This window comes from Nannobrachium achirus (genome assembly GCF_963921795.1).
Source record: "Nannobrachium achirus genome assembly, chromosome: 1".
NCBI classification, from domain to species: Eukaryota; Metazoa; Chordata; class Actinopteri; order Myctophiformes; family Myctophidae; genus Nannobrachium; species Nannobrachium achirus.
In genome coordinates, this window is record NC_137810.1 from 55507233 (window position 1) to 55529642 (window position 22410).

The following is a 22410-nucleotide window of genomic DNA, read 5'->3' on the forward strand; positions in this document are numbered from 1 at the left end:
CAGGGATCTCCATGTATGGGTGATAAAAGGTTATGATGTCAGATGTCATAAACATCAAAGGACTTTCACATAACGAATAACTGAGTAAGCATGTTTGGGCTCTCACAGCATATCTCCATATATAGTACATGGATGGGTACCAGGGGTCTCCATATATGGGTAACTGGTCCGATATACATCACTGGAGTTCCCTGATGTCATCAATATTAAGCCCATATCTAACAGGACTTAATATGGGAATGCCCGTCCGACATACATCACTGGCCAGATAGCCAAGAACCTTTCGCCCTTTAGGGCGAGGTCGCATGTCGCCCTGAGGCGTCTTTCTAGTTACTATTAGTGCTGCTACAATATCTGGGACTGTTGCAAAATAAATGTACTCTTATGTACCCGTGCACAAGATGTAACAACAAGAAAGGTGTGCTTCTCTCAGCACAGATCTCGACATGACAGGTTGTCTGCAAACTTTGGAAGTCAGTCATCATATAGCCAATCATAGCCAAGAATGGAATGTGAGAAATCTGACCGATACACCTTGATTGCATGACCCCAGAGATAATGTTTACCGATTTGAGTTCAAAATCTTGAACCTTAAACCTTCTGCACAGTTCTGAACGTTCTGCCTGGCAGAACATAAAATAAATATACTGTATATCGTCACTGTCGGGTGGAAACCTCGTATCTCCAAGTTTCAAATTTGTAGTTTTTTTCGCCAAGTAAAGCCCTGCTTCATCATACAAGGCCGTCGCACAAAAGTAGTGAAAACAGCTGATCTACAAGCACACAACGCCTCGCACCGCGAGGCGTTGTGTGCTTGTAGATCAGCTGTTTTCACTAATTTAGTTCATTTTTCAAATGATAAATACAAAAGAACGCTTTTGGACATACAAGGTTTCCACCCGACAACGACGATATGCAAGACTGATTCCTGTACCAAAGCAGTTGTAACAGCTGGTGGAGTTACCGGCGAGAGGACTGACTCAATAGCAGCTCTGAGGCTGAAATCTTAACGTTCTTCACTTGCAGAGCTTCGGTACACCGGGAGGGAGTCAGTCAAATGATATGCATACTAATCTGTCAAGGAAAATACAAAAGGCAAGTCCAGGTGAACAAATAAGCAGTGATCAAAAATACCAAGAGAACCCAACATGAGGAAAATTGAATGTTACAGTAAGCACTGTTATGTCTCACTGGGTCACCACTAAGGCTGCAAGCGAACCTTCGGGGATTCGAACGTTCGTTCGTTACGTTGGCAATCGAAGTTCGAAATTAATGGGTTCAGGTTTTTTTCTTTTTTTTTTCTTCTTTTTTTTACACGAAAAAAAATTATCAGAAGAATGTGATAGGCCTATTCAGAATATCACAGTAGTAGAGATAGCCAAATACGAAATAAGTTAGGCCTACCGGTTAACACTAACAGTTAATGGTGACCGTTATAGTAGTTATAAAATGCACTAGAACAGCTTGGAGCGATCAAGGACCATCCTCCGCTCCAATTCCGCTCCAATTTGGGGCCGCGCACACACGCTTGATGACAGTAGAGTGAGAGCAGCTGAGCTGGGCAGAGACAGACGTGTGTGTGCTGCTGTGCTCTGAACAGCGAACACCCATCCATGCACCCAAAGATTAAACAGCCTTTCTCCTAAGCATGAGCAAAGATGGATTTCATTGCAACCCCCTAAAGGATTATAATGCGATTTCTGGGGTTGTTACATCGAGACCAGTTCAGCCCGAACGCGACGCGCTCCGACGCAGTCACCAAGTCTAATCATCATCCGTGCAACTCCGCTATACATTGAGCCTGTTCGTCAACAAACTGCGCAACATTTTCTCCGATTGGGTTGGATTTTCCAAGTGTTAGCCTAGGTGTTAATGCAGCCACGCATCCACGCGTTTTCAATGGATAAAGCAGCGCATTTAAAACATTTCCTACACTTTTAGCTGGTTAAAGGTACAGTACGTTCGATGGTTCGGAGGTTCGAACGTTCGGTTTTTATTCAATTGAACGAACCATCTAAGGTTCGATGGTCCGTTCGGAAAATCCCCCCGAAGTTCGAATCCCTAAAACAGGGCTAGATTACAGCCCTAGTCACCACTGTGATCTGTCAAGACACTGCACTACTGTTCTGTTCGATTATGCTGCACTCGTTGTGTCTTGCCTAGTGTTGGGAGTGTTGAGGGATTCTGGGGTTGATTGTCCATTCTGATGTTGTTCCTTTAAGCTAAAAAAGTAAAGTGAAGTTAACCTGGAATATATTCAACTGTGTCATGACCTGATAATTCACCAACACACAGTAATAGGCACTAGATCCAAAGACAAACCGGTACTGAGAGAGGGGAACACAGATGAAATACAGTAGACTAGGGATAATGAGGGACAGGTACCATTCGGAGTGTTGTTTTTTTTGTTTTGTTTTTGAGGGGGGGGGGGGGGGGGGGCTTTTTTGCCTTTATTGATAGTACAGCAGATAAACAGAAAACAGGGAGAGAGAGACAGGGAGTGACACACAGCAAAGGCGGTCGGGATCGTGACTCGAACCTGCAACGCATGCAGAGACTATTGTGGAGCGGCATAGCTCAGGGGTAGAGAAAACGTTATTAGAGCACGAAGGGTTCCCGAAGGGTTCCCAGTTGGAATCCGGGCTCCCCCTGAGTTAATGTCGAAGGGTCCTTGGGCAAGACTCTGAACCCCACATTGCTCCCGGTGAGCAGGTTGGTGCCTTGCATGGTTTCCTCCGCCACCGGTGTATGAATGTGTGCGTGAATGGGTGAATGTAATGCACAATCTCTGTAAAGCGCTTTGGATAAAAGCGCTATATAAATGCACCATTTACCATTTTACCATTTACTATGGGGTATGCGCCAGTTGCGCCTGGACCGCTAGGCTAACGGGCACCCCCTCTTTCTCAGCCTGACCGTCCTCACCCAAACTTCTTTAGAAGGATCAAGTAGCGGACCGGAATTTTCCGGACTAGGTCATTAACTCATATGCTGCCATTTAACAATACCTTCGTACTCTTTAACTGCCATTCGTCTCCATAGACTTCCATGTAATTCATAGTGCACGGATCATGCACACCCATGCCTAGATAATGCACCACGTGTGTCCACATTGCTCACAGCTTTCAAACAAAAAAATCCGAATGGAAATCCGTTCAGGCATTCATGAGATAGCAGCCATTATGTTTTACACTGTTGTGAGCTTGGAGGTCTGCTACCTGAGTTGTATGGGGGTTGTATGGGGGTTAAACAAGCAATTTCGCGATCGCTATCATGCCTACTAACGTTTTTGAGGTCCAAAAAATTAAAAAAAAAAAAAAAAAAAATTAAAGATTTTTTTTTTTTTTTTTTTTTTTTTTTTTTATTCACGGGATTCACGGGCGTGGCAGGGTGGTACAACGGGATTTTTAAGGGATTCACGTTTTTGGCAGTTAATGAGTTAAAAACAAAATAAATGATAATGATCGAAAAAAAACATATATCGGCACCCCTTCTCTGTCTCTTCTTCGACTTATAAAAGGATCATTCTCTCATTGTTTGACCCGGAAGTGCTTCTGGTCCCTTTCGAGGCAGGCTATCTACAGTCCCGTTCACTTACATTATAGGCAGAGGATTTAGCTTAGCATCTGTCCGTGGTGGGTTCGTTCAGAAAACAGTTGACATGGAGGCTGCATACGGAGTGGATTACATGCGCTTACATCGATGTGCATGGATCGTGCACGTGAAGCACTTGCGGGCGACGCTTTTTTTCGCTGTTTTCCCCCACGCAAATGAATGGAGGAATGGCTTTGGGACGCTGTGATTGTGAGGAAACCAGGGCCTCTCCAGTGTAACTACATGTAGCTGGCGCTCTCTAGTGGTGTTATACAATCGGTGCATTGTTTTTTTAAACATGTATAAAAAATGAATATTAGATTAACCGGCAGTATAAGCGTTCAGCGATTTCTGGGCAGGCTGGGAAAGTGTTAATGTGAAAGTATTCTGACTGAAGTTAAGTTTTTCTTTTGAAGTTAGACAGAGGCTTGTCTCGGCTCCTTTCTTGCCAGTAATAGATGATGGCGTTCTATAGACGCATACTCCTGTGGCAGCAATATGTCTGCTGGACACTGTGTACCACCATGGGGGTGCTGAGTTTTGTCACCAACTATAAATCTCAAACACATCATGTACCTTTTTATGAGTGTAGGCTGGCCCTCCTTAACTTTGTGCATGCAGGCTGAGTCACTGTCTGGTAGCTCTTCATTTATAGGGAAATACTTAGACAGTTCCCATCATATTTATGCACATTCATAACCCAGCAGTACCATAACATTTATTGGCAATGTTCTCAAAACAGTATCCTGACCGAGTTAGGCAAAACGATCGTCTTCCAGTTATCTGCTCCATTGGCCTGGAATGAACTTCAAAGAGCTATGAAATGGCAGGAGCTTGTCTCACTTAACAATTTTAAAGATAGGGCTAAAGCAATGGTGGAAAATGAAATGCAGGTCTGCAAAAGTTTTGACCATGTTAGGCATTGATTGAATTCAATCAATGCCTGACTACTTTGAATACTGAGGCAGGCATTACTCCCCTTCAGAAGCGTATGCTTGATTGTTAGAGCACAGGTACTTGTACTTGTTTGAACGGGAAAAGTATGGTTGCATGCCAAGGCGTTGAATGTGTACATTTTACTTGTGGATTGTGAGCAGTGCTGATTTACTGGTATGTAGTAGTTCATTTTACTTAATGTTAAAGTGGTTCGCTCACTGAATGAAAAGTACGAAAGCCTGCCAAGTGGGGTCAACTTCTTTACAAACCTGGTCAGAATTCACCAATGCTTAACTCAACTCACCATGCATTGAACGTGAAGTAGAAGCTGCACTCCTCCACTCCCATAGAATGTAAGATTAATAGTTTAACACCTGCTTAACTGTGCAGTATTAAGAAGCTTTGATGTTTCAGTCTTCTCGACCTTAGGGCGTCTTACTTGTATCTACAGTAGAATCATGGGATATGAAAATATGGCCACATTTTGGCCACATTTTGTCCAACTTAAACAACCAACCAGGTCTGTGCATTTTTTTGGTCAAAGTTGATCCCATGCCAAAACGCCAGCGCTCGCCTAGCAGTCTGCTGTCACCCAGGCGGATGCGTGCACACGCCCATGTGCACGCGCCCATGTCATGTGCGTGACCTCGGCCTTAGGACGTCTTACTGGTCTGTGTTCTATAAGTGCTCCGAGGAAAGCTTTTTTGCGTTTTTCTGTTGTTCCAAATAAGAAAATGTAGGTAGTATTAACCCACTTACTGCCAGGGGCCACAAGGTGCCGCTAGAGTGCCAGAAATTTCTGCTTAGGCCTTCGCTCTAACTTCCGTCTACACAGGCAGTAGTGGCTTGGGCTTTCACTGCAAACACGAACTTGTCCGGGATAGGCACAAGAAGGGTTAAGTGAGTATTTGGTCCTGCTTGTCATGAAGTGTGAGATGTGCTATTTATTTAATATTCTTTGGAATATGCTTGCAGCACTGGATTTGGGGTTTAGCGTTCCACAGAGAGTCCCATTGCTGAAGCGTAAGCCCCTATCTCTAACCCAGACCTAAAGCTGTCATCCAAATCGCTCACATCTGCCAGTATTCCAGCTGTGATTGAGAGCATAGCCGTGGGAAGTTATTTTTTACCATTTTTTACCATGGACAGCGACGCCTCCGCAAAACACATGCAATCCAAGGCAATAACGATATATTATTCCCAGAGGGCCCCGACCCCCCTCTCTCTCTCTCTCTCTCTCTCTCTCTCTCTCTCTCTCTCTCTCTCTCTCTCTCTCTCTCTCTCTCTCTCTGGTATAGGCAGCGCAAAGCAAGGCAAGACACCTACATTTCAAATCGTAACCTTTGATTGACTGATAAACGAAAGTGACAAAAGGATTTGAGCATAGCAGATTACAGGCAAGACACCTAGATTTCAAATCGTAACCTTTGATTGACTGATAAACGAAAGTGACAAAAGGATTTGAGCATAGCAGATTACAGAGAATGTTAATGACAGAAAGCTATTGCCTGCATGTGTGATCCCACGTTATCAGACTGGCTAAGGCCAGGCTAAGAAATCTAGGCTACTTTGAAGTGCGGGATGGGGATCTTGAATGGGGATGTCATTCATGTCACAATCCGCACACGTTGCAATATTATCACATAACTGCACTGCACATTGGTCCATCAGAATATAATACATGTATTCATCATGGACGGACAGTGCTTTTGTGAAAATGATACCAAAAAAAGAGGTTGTTTAAGAATCATTCTTTTCAAAAATTCCCCAGTCTCATTATGAATTTATCATGACAGATTCCTTTTGCCTCATTCTTAACCTCCTGGGTGGGGACACGAGGGGTGTGGCACTTGGGCGCCGCACCCTCAGCACCCCTAGATCCCGCGACTGTGATAGAATGGGAGGGAACAAGTAACAAGCGATCCACGAGAAGGGCATGATAATATACATGCGCCCTTCTGTGCGTGAGCATGCATGCATGCAGGTACACGCACAAGTTGTGCACGTTGCCCTCCTGTCAGGTTATGGCAGTAATTTGTTTTTCACTGCTTTCACACGCCGCCATCCGCTGTCAGGATGAGTGGCCAAGGTTGACTTCTGCACACGATCAACTCGCAAGCACACATCAAACACACACACACACACACACACACACACACACACACACACACACACACACACACACACACACACACACACACACACACAGTAGTTGGGCTAACAGCCAGTCTGTGCCCACAGCGGCGGCTTTGTCGATTCACAGAGGGACATGTGGGTGTATTTACACTCCTGTGTATATGAGAGAGAGAGTGTGTGTGTGTGTGTGTGTGTGTGTGTGTGTGTGTGTGTGTGTGTGTGTGTGTGTGTGTGTGTGTGTGTGTGTGTGTGTGTGTGTGTGTGTGTGTGTGTGTGTGTGTGTGTGTGTGTGTGTGTGTGTGTGTGTGTGTGTGTGTGTGTGTGTGTGTGTGTGACGCGCGCGCGCGCATGTGTGCGTGCGTGCGTGTGTGTGTTCCTGTGAAGTGCCCCCAGTGACTGTTGTCTTGCTGTTCTTTTAGATAACGACCCACTGCCCCCCTCCTGAGCCAAGTTGGACACCTTCCCAACACCAATAAAATGCAGCAACCACCATGTGGCCAAACAATTTCAGGGACATATTAGCGATGACGGTGGAAGCTAGCTACTGAGAGTGATGGCAGAGTGGGGTGGGGTGGGGTGGGGCGGGGGAGTGAATTAGTTGCCAGCCAAGTAAAAAATGGTGGCATAGCTGGCATTGGAACCCGAAGGCCTGGGTCTCTCTCTGATATAGCTGCTGTAACATCATGCCATGGCTAACACTGATCTAGCGCTCAGATGTCACCAGCTATACTTTCCCTGCTGTACTGCTGGGAGGAATGTGGTTATAGCAAGATGCTGATTCACAGGGAAAAGCAGCCTGTCTCCTGCTATGTCTCTATGCCCCCAGCAGATAAGTGTGTGCACTTCCCCAAAAAGATTAACCGAGAGAGAGAGAGAGAGAGAGAGAGAGAGAGAGAGGGAGACTAAATGTAATAATGAAAGTGCAAGCAACTCTACAACTATGCCCTCTCAGCTCATGTCAGAGAGCTGGAAAAGCAGGGTTGAGTATATTTCATGTATTTCTCATTCAATTTCTCAACTTACAGGCGGCTGTAGTTTATTGAATAATTGATTAATGTATTGACATTGTAAAGATTGCAGCTAATACTTACACCGACATTACAAAGGTCTCTATATCCATTTGGCCAACTGTCTGAGACAACGACCCTGTGCCCACACTAGAACATGCACACGAGCAGCTTGTGTGCATGTTCTAGTGTACAATTCAATACAGTGCAATACACTGCAGGCAGCAGTCAGGGACGTGCTGGCCATTGGGAAAAGCGGGACAACTCCCGAACGGCCGGTTCATTCCCGGCCGGTCCAGGCCGGCCAAAGCCCTGCTTCATCATACAAGGCTGTTGCACAAAAGTAGTGAAAACAGCAGATCTACAAGCACACAACGCCTCGCGGTGCGAGGCGTTGTGTGCTTGTAGATCGGCTGTTTTCACTAGTTTAAGTCATTTTTAAAATGATAAATACAAAACAAACGGTTTTGGACATACAAGGTTTCCACCTGACAACGACAAAATATAACTAATGTACAGTAATTGGCCCACTTGCTGAAATGGCAAATCTTTGAGTAGCAGCAGCGCTATATAGCGCGCAATGAGGGCCTCTCCAACAATTTTTCCCAGGCTGAATCAGGGGCCCAGCACGTCCCTGGCAGCAGTGGCTCAGGAGGTAGAGCGACCGTCTGGGAATGAGAAGGTCCCCGATTCGATCTTCTACTCCTCCACACTTCATGACGCCTGAGCAAGACTTTTTAACCTCCGACTGCTCCCCCGTGTGCCCACTCGGAGCAAGCCACAGCTGCTGGGTCAATTCAGAGAAGTTCTTTCCCCTCGGGGATCAGTACAAATTGCGATTTGTGATTTTATGTTCTCAAACTGTGCACAACCTGCACATTATTGACTTCGCCCACGTATGTTTAACTTTATGTTCAGATAATTGGTCTTTACATTAATTAGTAATAGTAGATAATTTCCATCTACTCACTCTGCGTCTCTTTGGTGGGCAGTGGGATATGGACAGTTCAGAAACCTGCTGACCATTGGGGAATCCAAGCTAATAAAAAACTACAGTACAGCATTTCTCTTCCTAGAAAGTCGGCGTGCTGAAATAGAAGCAATTTTCGCTTCTATTTCAAAAGTTGGATATCTTGTTTGAAAAGAACAACCAACACCCACCCAGACATGTTTTCATATTGCTTGCTTTCTATCTGACTAGCCCTTACCCGTTCAAAGATATGAGCTCCGAAATGATGTGCAGTGTGTGGGTTATGGGATGTGCACTGTGCACACAGTATATGAGGGATGGAAAGTAACTTTAACTGGTGCTTGCATGATAATATGTAGGAGCATCAATGTGAGAAATACTCGTTTCGTTTAATGGCTACAGAGATACTGTGTACCGATCTGCATGATTTTTCGACAACATCTGTAACAGGGCCAGAGAACCCCCCTTATATGTTTGATAGTCTCTCTTGCTCCCTAGCTCTCTCTCTCTCTCTCTCTCTCTCTCTCTCTCTCTCTCTCTCTATCTCTCTCTCTACTGTATCTCTCTCTACTCCTCTTCTCTCGGTCTCCATTTGGTTTTATCATGTGTGTAGCCATGCAGATGCATTCACTCCCTACTCCCTTTATTGTGCGAGCGTGCGTGCGTACGCCTGAGCATGCAAGCCCATGTCTGAACGTGCGTGTGTTCATGAATATTTGTGTCCATAACCCGTGTTCCATATAAGAGAAGGCCTTTTCTGTGTGTTTACGTGCCCTGTGAGATACAACAATAAAATCACTCGATAGGTCACACGCAACTAAATTCTTAAGTCGAATGCGGCAAACATCAATATCCTTATACGATTCTCACTCCCACTCTGCCGGCTAAGAGAGCTGTAGAGTAGGGGTCAGATTGCCTGTTTGATGGCTATAAGGTTGGCAGAGAATGAAATGGAGAGAGTGTGAGAGAAAGATGAGCACTATCACATTAAGTATCATCCGCTTCAGTGGCTCATCTCATCTTAACCTACAGTAGCGGCAGATGGAGAGCATTGTAAGGACTGCATTACATTAAATACATTTAGGCCTAGAATTATTGAAATTGAAAAATAGCAGATATACAAGCTCACAGCGCGAGTGCCGCGCTGCGATCTTGTAGATCTGCTATTTTTGCCTTTGAATGTATCTTTTTAAAAGCGAACATTTGTAACTCAAATATTTGCTTCCGTCCCCGGAACAACATATTTTGAGAATAGGGGTCCGCAACCAAATACATGTAATTTTGGGGGTCCTTGACATGATAAAGTTTGAGAACTGATTAACACTGATTAAGAAGAAGGATTTAAATAAATAAATAAAATGTATTATTATTATTATTATTATTATTTAGAAGACATTGATAGAATCGGGTCAAAAATATTCAAAGACTTGCACAAATGTTCACTATAAAATATTTGCAGATCTACAAGCTCGCAGCGCGGCACTCAGTGCCACACTGTGAGCTTGTATATCTGCTATGTTTTAATAGTTAAAGCATGAAATAATTAAAGTGGTTCAAATCTAAAGTGACACAGATTTGCGTTCAGGCCTAAGTAGCTTAAGAAGGACTGAGGAAAGACAGATCACCCAGTGCACACCATGTGTATCAGGCTATCAAAAGCAGCTCTGCTCTCGATATTATCTTCTCATATCTCCCATCTCTTTTCCTCCTTTGCATTTCCGTCCCCTCTCTGTACTCCTCGTCCCCTACTCCTAGACCTCCACTATCCCTTCCCTGTCTGCATACTAAGCATCCCACTAAGCACGCCGTCTAAAAGTGGTCTAATAGCGGTATAGATTTGAAAGTTTTTTGTTGTCTAAACTTAAACTAGACGACTAATAGACATCTAATAGTCGTCTAAATGCAGACCGTCTATATTTAGACGACTATTAGACATCTATTAGTCGTCTAGTCTAAGTTTAGACGACAAAAAAACTTTCAAATCTATACCGCTATTAGACCACTTTTAGACGGCGTGCTTAGTGGGATGTATAATTTACACTGCCCAGTTGTTTCGCCTTAGATTTGCTGTAGGAAACTTCACTTCACTTCAATTCACCGGATTAAGGGGGAATTCAGGGTATGGGAGGTAGCTGGGTTAACAAACATACTCATATAACCATTCCCTACATGTATTATGCAAGCACACACAGATACACAGAAATTAGGCATAGGTGTAACTGAGGGTTAGCATTAGGGGTTTCTAGTCAGTCTCAATTTCTTCTCCTGTTGAACAGTACTGTTGTGCTTGCTTTTATTTTTTATTCTTTTGATTTTTTGATTTTGATTTTCACAAAAGAAGTGGAATAAATGACTCTAGGAGTGCTGTCTTTTCATTTGAAGAATATGTGAGCACCTCAGTTTATTGGCATGCCAGGATAGGGCCTCAAAAGCAAGAGGCATCTACTTTTTAAGGCTCTTGGAAGTGTGATCTTTAAAGGCATAGTATGTAACTTTGCCCTGTGTTTACATAACAGAACAATAAATGCATGTTTTACCCATCATTTCTCTCTATGCCAGCAGTCATCAGCCACTGCAGTAGCGTGGTGGTGTTTGCCTGCAGATCCACAATGCTCTCTCGCTGTATTTTGGTGTTTTCACTGTTTGTTTTGGTATCCCAAAGACCCAGTGAGTCCCAGACTAGTCTACCAAAACAAACAGTGGATGCACCAAAATACAGCAATGTGTTTTGGCAGATAAACACCACCACTCTTCTCCAGGGGCTGACAACTGGTGATATAGAGGGAAATTATTGGTAAAAAAAAAAAAAAAAAAAAAAATATATATATATATATATATATATATATATATATATATATAATTTATTGTTTTGTTATGTAAAAACAGGGCAAAGTTACATAATATGCATTTAACCATCTACCCAAGAAATTAAAAGGGGCCTTAGAAAAAAGTGGAGCGTTATTTATTTTCAAAGTGTCCAATCCATACTGTACATGAACTCCCAACCAAACCCTACGCGCACAAACACACACACACACACACACACACACACACACACACACACACACACACACACACACACACACACACACACACACACACACACACACACACACACTCACTCACACACGCCCAGGTTCGACATACACACAGTCCTACAAAAACATCTTTCTGGCTTTTTGCCTTTTAATACGATATGCGAGTACAGTGAAGATAGACAGGAAACGGGGAAGAGAGTCGGGCAGAGGAATCAAACTCAGGACACGCCAACGAGGCATCAGAGCACCACGCGGTACGCTCCTCCTCAGCCATCCCTCCGTCGGCTGTCATCACATTTGAGACGTACAGTGCAGTTCAGTCACTAAGTTAACCCCCGGAGGGGAGTCGGAGAAGATAGACAATTTTAGCAAGGGGGAGGAGATGGGGGGGAGGCCGTGTGCTGACAGCACTGTGACGGGGCTTAATTAGCCGACAAGCGCTGCACTCTGAAAGACATTTCTCAACTCAAGATTGTTCTAGTTTGAATAGATTAGAAGGCCTTTCATTGGACTAAGCTGCCTCGCCATTGGACTTGTCTGCCACCACTGTGGATTAGCACTCACACAGGCTCCAGACAGAGGGAGAGAGACGAGGAGAGAGAGAGGGAACAGGGTTGAAGAGGAGGGCAAAGATAGTAGAAGAGTGGCTCACTTGGAGCAAAATAGTACAGAGAGCAGGGGCGTCACAAGGGGGGGAAAAGTGTGACTGAGTTATTTTATACTTTGCTATTGAAAAATAGCAGATATACAAGCCCACAGCGCGGCACCGAGTGCCGCGCTGCGAGCTTGTAGATGTGCTATTTTTGAAAAGTTGTGAAAAGCTGTGCAAATCTTTGAATATATGTATTTTTTTTAGCGAACATTTGTAACTCAAATTTTGCCTCTGGGGAGTCCCTGGAACTAAATATTTTGAGATGGGGGTCCGTGTGGCCAAATACATATCATTTTGTGGGTCCTTCACATGAAATCATTTGAGCACCGCTGACATAGAAACATAGGTTTTTCAAAAAACCTTAGAAAGATTTGAAATATTCAAAGACTTGCTCAAATTTTCAAAATGTTTCAAAAATAGCAGATCTACAAGCTCGCAGTGAGCTGCTATTTTTCAATAGTTAAAGCACTAAATAATTGTGAATCCTTGTACCCAGGGCCCAGAATTTAGTGCGACACCCCTGACAGAGAGAGAGAGATAGAGAGACAAGGAGGAAGAGAAGGAGAGAGAGGGAGCTGAAGAATGAAAGAGGCCGATGTTTGAGAATATTATGTAGATTTTGTGTGCTGTGACTGAGACAGGGAACATTTGTTATGTATGAATTTGGATAAACAAGACGATAAAATACAGCAGTGAAATTCCTCTCTTTATGTCAAATCCCCCCAACTGATTTCCTGTGCACGTCTCCATGTTGTCGTATCTCTCGGCCTGCATACATAACCCTGTCTCCTCACACAACTTCTGGGGATTTGCAGACGAGGAAACGTTGTCTCTCTTCTCTTCTCTCCCCTCCTCTTCTTCCCTTCTCATCTCTTCTCCCCTGTGGTATATCTCCCTCTTGCTCGCTGCAGACACCGAGGGCTGTGAGCACACGTGGAGGAAGTTCCACGGCCACTGCTACCGGTACTTCAGTCGCCGACACACCTGGGAGGACGCCGAGAAAGACTGCAGGGAGCACAGCGGCCACCTGGCCAGCATCCACAGCCTCGTCGAGCAAGAGTTCATCAGTGGTAGGTAGACATTTTAGCCAGTTTGCCAATTGGTTTTAAACGATATGAATTCTTCTATTGTTCATTAATGTCAATGCTGCTGAACATGGTCACCCAGCGGTATTGCAGCTGTTGCTACTCATACGCCTCATACTGCATACAGACATGCGTACCTAAACACTCTGCCAAGCATTGGAGCGCTGAGGCACCACTCAAAAAGTATATAGGCCTTAATGGATATAATATGTTCAAAATCACTGTGCTTAACACTGCTCAAAGGCACAGCTCACTTCACACTGGCTGTTTTTGTATGGCAAATAGCGATTTACATGCTCAATGTGAGCTTGTAGATTTGCTTTTTTTTCCCACATAGCAAGCATCCATTTGTAAGAAGTGCATGCATCAGACAATGTCAGTTAAATGTTTGACTAATCTTAGAGGTTTTGATGGAAAGCAATGCCATTCAAGTATCCACGCAGACCGTCCCCGGAGGCACAACAAGACCTTTGGCGCTTGGTGTTCGGCTCGGGTTTTCAACCTCTGGCATCGCCCTCACAGCCACGCATATCATTAAACAAGGCCGGGTCACAAGCGGCTGAGCCTCTGTCTTCCCAAGAGATGGCAGGGCAACAACACAATTCATCTCAACACCCGTCGTCCGTTCACACAGACACATTTACCAAAAAGTGTGTTTAATTGCCTCGAAAATGGACGTCTCCACCCCTACAATAAGGGGAGAGGAGCCATTAGAGAGATTAATGGGCCTAGTAATGATGTTAATCAGATACACCATGATTGAAATTCCATTACACACACACACACACACATTCAACCGCACGTGCGCACGCGCGCACACATATGGACATGCACAGCTGATGTTAATCAGAAACACTGTAATTGAAATTCCATCTCTCTCTCACACACACACACACACACACACACACACACACACACACACACACATGCAAACACACGTGAAATCACACACTTGCACGCAACAAAAACTCATCACCGCGGTGTCACTGACAGTGATGTGTCTGTGTGACCCCTCACTTCTTGCTCAGGGAGGATTTCGTGATAGATCTAATAGACACGCTCTATAGGGGCTGTGTGGGGCTTTATATGTTGTTTTTTTCCTCCCTAAGCAGAATAAAGCCTAAATCTTTACGAGTTTTCTGCTGACACGGACAATAAGCCTCTCCGACATGGTACTTAGTGTTGTGAGAAAAAAGTATAGGCTTATAGTAGTAAGTCTGTACAGACTTACAACAGACTTATTCGTAGGCAGAAGCAAGTGTGTGTGTGTGTGTGTGTGTGTGTGTGTGTGTGTGTGTGTGTGTGTGTGTGTGTGTGTGTGTGTGTGTGTGTGTGTGTGTGTGTGTGTGTGTGTGTGTGTGTGTCCAAAACGCCGTGGCACGACTGGTCTTCAACCAGCCAACATAGTCTCCCCACTTTTCCGCTCCCTCCACTGGCTCCCGGTTGCAGCCCGCAATGAATACAAAACACTGATGCTGGCTTTCAAAGCAGCCAAATGCATGGCACCTCCATACTGTACCTCCAAAGCCTGATCAACCCCTAACCCCACTCAGATCACAGGGATGATGACCGAACCCTCACTAAAAACCCCAGGACAAAAATCCACTAGTCCTAGACAATTCGTCCTCCTGATTATTTTTTTCTAGATTGACATTTCTATGTACTTGATGTATTGATGTATTGGCTTGCTTATTGTTTTGATGTATTACCTTACTTATTGTAAGTCGCTCTCTGCTAAATTCCTAAATTGTAAAGTGTGTGTGTGTGTGTGTGTGTGTGTGTGTGTGTGTGTGTGTGTGTGTGTGTGTGTGTGTGTGTGTGTGTGTGTGTGTGTGTGTGTGTGTGTGTGTGTGTGTGTGTGTGTTTTTGTCGTCGTCAAGGTCTAAGCCATGACAACACCTGGATCGGGTTGAATGACCGCACAGTGGAGGATGACTTCCAGTGGACGGACAGAATGGACCTGGTGAGAGGCTCAAATGGCTTTTCTTTTTACTACAAAGGGTAACCCAGAACCTTCCATAACCTGAAACTAACTGAACAACCTGGGGGGAAAAAAATAAAGAAACTAGAAAGTTACAATTCTGGGAAATTGCGAGAGTGGTTGCCGTTTTAGCATGAGGGCATACGTCACCGAGTTTATGGAGTAACATTTAGCCAATAAGAAAGCAGCAAAAACTGCTTTTAGCCAATGAAGAAGCTGCATAAAGGTGATGTCACAAGAATGCTGGTTCCTCATTGGCTAAATGTTACTCCATAAACTCGGGCAGAGAACAATAGTGTGCTGCCCTTTAGGCAACCACACTAAAAAGGGAAAATAGACGATCCACAAACTGGATCGACTTTTTAAAGTATAAGTTCTCGGTTCCCAGAGCTCAGTACTGCCTCCTGTTATAAAACCTGTGAAATACATTACGTGGCACTATACAGTTCGATTAGTTCTTGTAGTGGAAAAGGGCCATACACTACAGTATACATTATATCGTCACTGTCGGGCAGAAACCTCGTATCTCCAAGTTTCAAATGTGTTCGTTTTTTCGCGTAGCAAAGCCCTGCTTCATCATACCAGGCCGTTGCACAAAAGTAGTGAAAACAGCAGATCTACACGCACACAACGCCTCGCGGTGCGAGGCGTTGTGTGCGTGTAGATCGGCTGTTTTCACTAGTTCAAGTCATTTTTAAAATGACAAATACAAAACAAACGGTTTTGGACATACAAGGTTTTCACCCGACAACCACAATATACAGTATCTGCTGTGCTCAGTTGTCAACTGCTGGACCTTGAGTCCTGACATGAGCGGATGTGCTGATCAACAAAGAGCATGAGCTATCAGGCCACAGATGGTGGATGCTGTGAAGACCAGAATAGAGCGTCAGGTTAGTTCAGGCAGGTCACATAGTCAAGCTCCTCCCTTGGCTGATTCACACATCGATCACGTTCATTCTCACATAACGAGGAGTTGTTTTTAAAGACGCTCTCTGCATCCTGCACTCTTTATGCTTGCAGGACGAGTGACTCGTACTTAGTCGAACAGGCCAAAAATAGCCTATTGCGATGCAACGTGCCATGAGATTGTAGATCTGCAATTATTGGTAAGTAAATGGTAAATGGTGCATTTATATCGTGCCTTTATCCAAGGAGCTTTACAGAGATTTCACCCATTCACACACAGATTCACACACCGATGGCGGCGGGAAAAGGCACCAACCTGCTCACCGGGAGCAACTAGGGAGGTTCAGACAGAGTCTTGACACTAACTCAGGGGGAGCCCGGGATCGAACTGGGAACCCTCCGTGTTCTAAGACGGCAGCTCTATCCCTGAGCCACTGCCGCCCCCGGCCACGGAAAGGCCAGACCATTGTACGATGGAGGATAAATTAGGCACAAGCTACCACCTCCACCCGGTTCAGAGCTCTGTTATTGATCATATTGTATCATTGTTGCTGCAGGCTCCGTTCGTCTCTAAATCTGGGGGGATTTATTGCATCCCCCCCTGCTTTATCCTGCATGCTGAAGGAAGAGCATGGGGCTTCTGAACAGAACCATACCAGTAAACGTACAGTATTACAGAGTTTAAGCTTTTGATACGTTGACTTTGATACACGCTGTCCTGACTGAATTGCCACACACATTTCCCCCGATTCTCGCGCTGTAAGTGTTAATACTGTATACGTCTGAGAGTATTCAAAATGTATTCTCAAGGTCAATCAATTTTCCATGGTTTGATTTGGTCTCAGGATCAGTGCTACTTACTTATATTATGGTTTGTTTTTATGATGCAGTCTATGCTGCAAAACAAATTGCCCTTCTGGGAAAAAATATGTCGAGGTTGAAGCACTTTCCACAACTAGATGATGGAAGCAGTGAGTGACAGAAAAAAAAGGCATAATGACAAGGCTTGTGCAGCAACAACATATTACAGTGTATTGTTTCCTGACAGGTAGAAATTATAATAGGTCTCCTTTTGACATCTTTTCATCTTACTCTGATAATATGGGTATTACCCTGTATTTGTGTGTGTGTGTGTGTGTGTGTGTGTGTGTGTGTGTGTGTGTGTGTGTGTGTGTGTGTGTGTGTGTGTGTGTGTGTGTGTGTGTGTGTGTGTGTGTGTGTGTGTGTGTGTGTGTGTGTGTGTGTGTGTGTGTGTGTGTGCGCTTGACGTTGCAGCAATATGAGAACTGGCGTGACAACCAGCCAGACAACTTCTTTGCTGGAGGAGAGGACTGTGTCGTGATGATCGCTCACGAGAACGGCAAATGGAACGATGTGCCTTGCAACTACAATCTGCCCTACGTCTGCAAGAAGGGAACCGGTAAGAGCATCATGTTACTGTATGCTGCAGCTACTACAATGGGTGATTAACCACGTGTGCACTTGAACCCTAGCATCCCTCTTCTGGGGACACCATTTTGCTTGCCGATCGACTATTTTGAATCTGGAGCGAAAACAGGACGGGGCATAGAATAGAGCCCTTGGGAATCTATCAAAGCTATAATCGAGGAGGGAGAGCGAGTGCATTTCAATCGAGAGGACAGCCAATTGTGTATGGAGAGGGGACCGGGCAGATGAGAAAGGATGGCTCTGAGTCTAATGTGAAAAGGAGAGGCAAACGGGGAAGAGTCTTGAGGGAGAGAAACGGGACGTGTTGTGCACTTGTTGTGGTTTCCACAGCATGGCCTTCAGAACGACGTGTGCTTTTAGTAATCACAGAATAATATCTAGTCACCAGGCAGGCAGCATTTCAATCGCATTTGACCCTGTGCCATACTTTTTGCCCATCAAGTGTTGTGTTGATTATGAGTAAAAGAATGTATCACCACTCTACATGTCATGTGTAAGTCAAGAGAGATACTCATCATATGGGCAGACACTTGTAGACCATTTACTGTCCACCTGTAACATGCAGCACTTAATGTTCGAGTGCTGTGGGAGTGTGGGCCTGAGTGGGCCTCTTCAATCAGTGCATGTCCGTACACCTTTCAGGTTCACACTCATGATACCACAGTGATGCCTCTTCCATCCACCTCTGTCCCATATTCCTAGAACCTTTCTTAATATCTCTGCATGCAACAGCAGCTCTGTCTTATATAAAAGGTTCTCCTTTACTATGGGGAAATGCAATGTAATGCAGAGAGTTGCAAAACTGTTAGGTTACTTTATACTTCACTTGAGGAAAACTTAAATAGAAAGTTACTTGCAGCTTAAATCCCTATATCAATGGCAAATGTCCTCTCCTCTGTTCTACTCGATGTCCCCTGATGCAGCTAAAACTGTGGTACAGTGGTGTTGGAGGAAAGAGGCCAAAACTGGCTCCTCAGAGAGCCTATTAGAGATTATTTTTTGCTGTTCATTTGCATACAGGTCAGACTACTGTCCAATAGCATGACAACATATTAATAATGAGGTAGAGAGAGATTAGCAGCCTGGTCTGAATGAGAGACTAGGGCAGGGTTTTTAGAAATAATGGGTCACGACATGTCACTTGTGTCGGCATCCCCAAAACCTCAGCTCGAGCATACAATTAGATCAGTTATAGTCTTGTTTCTACTTTTGGGGACGGCCCCCTTTATCACTAAGCCTAAATCCAGCCCAAACCTCACAGTCCTAAATTCTAATAGTCCTTTGTCGGACTATTAAGGGCCATTTATAGTTACGTATGGTTGATTTTGTGTACGTTTTTGGGTGAGACAGTACGTACGGTAGTTATGTCGACATACATAGTTCTTCTATGCGTTATTTACGTGCCAACGCGCTCTCCGCTCCAATTCTGCACCCGTTGGGGCCGCGCGCCACATGGTGGGGGTCTTCTGCACAGCACACACGTGTACTGTAAACCGAAGCATATTTTGCCAAAATATGTAGAACCACAGAATTTCTTGACCCGACGACCGACGTGATGTTTTGTAACAGTCTGGACTGGTTCTGCAGCTGCTGTCTGTCGGCAACATTATCGCGGTAAATGCAACTCCGCGAGGGTACAGATTTAACCACCCGGACTGAGTAATAATAACACAGTGCACTGCACCCATCTCGCTTTTGGAGGAGAGACGACCCGACGACGTGATGTTCTGCTGTCTGTCGGCAAAGTTGCTTTGCGGATTTGCGGTAAATGTAAAACTCCGCGAGGGTACAGATTTAACCACATATGGATCCGGACCCGGAGTGATTATAACAAAACACACCCGCATATAATTCCCAAGTATGATGAGCCGCTGAGCTAATTAATCAGCTCTTCTTGTGTGCCTCGTCTTGTTGGCAGCTGTCGGAGGATAGGCGGTGTGTGTGTGTGTGTGTGTGTGTGTGTGTGTGTGTGTGTGTGTGTGTGTGTGTGTGTGTGTGTGTGTCAAGCCGTCCTGTTGTGACGTTCCTTTTTTACCGTTTCTTGAGACAATATATTTCTCATTGGGACACACAGTTTGAGAACCTCTGTCATAGAGCAGAGTTAAAGTAGGCTAATTTTCCTCACTACCTATGTTTGACAACGGTGGCCGTGGGTACTTCTTGCTACGGAGTACGGATACATCTTGTACGTTGAGTCTGTCCAGTTGGCTGCTGTCTGTAAGCGTCCGTATACGGAGACAAATCATCCGGAGTGTTACGTACTGGGAGTCAAACCGGACCAAACGGAGTAAAGTTCTCTCACCCTCCGTTGCTTATGTATTCCTGCGGTCCTTATGTACTACTATGCATGGTACTTTAGGAGGTTGGAATCTATCAGACTAATGGGAAACCCCTGTGGGGACTACGTTGTATGGAGGTGGCCTGTATGTGGCAATAGTTGAGGTAATACTAGATAATTGCTTTTTGCATCATTGAATTACTTGCACAAGCATAGTGCGCAAGTACTGCGATCGGCTTGGTATGTATGTACTGTATGTCAGTGTCCTCTCTTGTTTAAGACCGTAGCCCAATCAGGGACCAGCATCTCTGGCAGCATCATCATTAACAGGCAATGAGGGACCCGTATTCCTGGTGATATCAGTGGTGATGTCATTGGTCATAATATATCTTTCTTTTTTGGAAGCGGTGATGCCAGTGGTGAGTGCACCTCATGGCGTGCTCTGCTTGCGCACAATACAGCGCAGCAGAAGCAAGTTGGCACCTCGACAGAGTGCATTAGTTAGAACTGTGTTTCTCTCAACTTCTAAACCTGGCAAACCAGAGCACAGAACGGGACCCTGTGTTCCACCTCATCAGTGGTCACTGGTCATTTTGTAATGTTTTAACTGCCAGCACTTCAAAATACTGTAAGTCCGGGGGGAAAAAAGAACATGGTGGCATTTTGTCCACATTTCATGTCGGATGTCTTAAGATTCTAAAGCAAAAATTGGATAAATCGTGTGATGCAACACAGTATATTGACTTTCTGTCGTTATGGATTTATAAAATGCCCTGAACTGCAAACAATTGCCCTTTTGCAGACTACAGACGCACCTGACCTGATCTTAGTGGCTGTGCAATGTAACGATGGGGAAGGCTGTTTTTGGTCATTTCAAGACATTTCCGAAACATACATAGTATCTGAACTAACAAGACTTCTTTATAGTCATTATCTTTGATTGTTCATATACTGTCAAACTGTTTAGTCTCACTGGCCACGGTATTCCCATAATGCAGACTACTATGTCAGTTTAAAAATGTCTCTTTTTTATGTAAGACACAACTGATTGATTAATTGACTACTCCATTGTGTTATTAGACAACATTAAAGTAAAAACCTGAACATAATTATCAAGAGAATCACTTAAGTTTATCTTATCTTACTAGGCAATGCTCCATCTCTTGATTACAATTACCTTACCTTTGATGCAATATTTTGTAGACAGTCCCAAATGACATGTTCTGTTTCGTTTTCTCGGCAGCCAGCCAACACTTACTAGAATGAATTCTAATTAAAACTCTTCAATCAAACACTAGTTTTTTGGAATGCAGCCGTGGTCGCATTTTGTGAGTGATGATGAGTCACTGGTGAGGCAGAAAACAGTATCCCCTCCTTTGCCGAGTCATTGGCCAATGCCCAGGTACTAAAACCAGGCGTAAGTCAAATAACATTGTAAGCCCTAGTACAGTGTTTCTCTAATGGGGTACACAGAGCTGGGATACCCGACCGAAATCCGACGGGACCCGACAAGCCCGACGGGCTCGGGCTCGGGTCGGACGCATTTTCACAATTAATTGTCGGACGTCGATTCGGGTCGGACATAATTTTGATTCATAGAAAATAAAGTGTAAAACGATACAACTATCGTCTCTGTGTGTGCTATTTCCTTAAGATGTCTTTCTGGTGCACTGCACGTGGCTACGCTCAGTGCGTTGTCTTGACAACCATGCACACATGTTCATGGGGGAAAGGAAGTGGGAGACGGAGTGTCATATGTGACAGAGAACAAACAAACAAACAAACAGATACACGAGAAGAAAAAGCGAATGAGTGAGAGATAATGTTGCCGCCAGCCGAGATAAAAGCTAACTTGTCTACGGTAAAGTTTAAAGCAATTGAAAACGAAAGAGGGAAATCAGCGCCGCGGTATGGACGCATTTCAACGTAGTTGTCAACGCAGACATAATTAAAAAGTCCGATGTTGAATGTAGCCTTAGCCTAAAACCCATAAACCATAATGGTTGGATTAATAATAGTTTTTGATTAAGAAAGACGGCCAAATGGCCGTGGACTGGCCGTTTGTGGACGCTGGATATTAAAAGCAGATGTCAGATTCGTCTATGCTGGTAAGACTGAATACATTTTGATATTGATTGAACATGTGGAAAAGGTTTGTGTGTGAATACTTTATTAACAGTTTGTAAAAGAGGATTTTAAGTGTGTGACTGCAGCGAGTCACTGACTGCAGTCAGACAAGAGTCACCAGACGCGCAGTGCACGTTATAGCCTATTATTTAATAATCTAACGTAGCCTACATGTGTAATTATTTAAAACACTTTCACAAGCCACAATGTGGCTTAATATTATTAAGGGTAACAAACAGGCACGCTGC

The 22410-nt window shown here is 44.3% G+C and overlaps 1 protein-coding gene across 1 annotated transcript in view; it reads left to right on the forward strand.

The window, feature by feature from the left end:
* Positions 1-22410, forward strand: part of ncanb (neurocan b) — a gene marked incomplete at both ends in the record, with an annotated part of 212206 nt that overhangs the window by 180713 nt on the left and 9083 nt on the right. The window contains 3 exons of the mRNA XM_080745680.1: positions 13245-13403; positions 15299-15381; positions 17584-17728. Coding sequence (XP_080601806.1) covers positions 13245-13403; positions 15299-15381; positions 17584-17728 — 387 coding nt within the window. The remainder of the gene's footprint in view (positions 1-13244; positions 13404-15298; positions 15382-17583; positions 17729-22410) is intronic.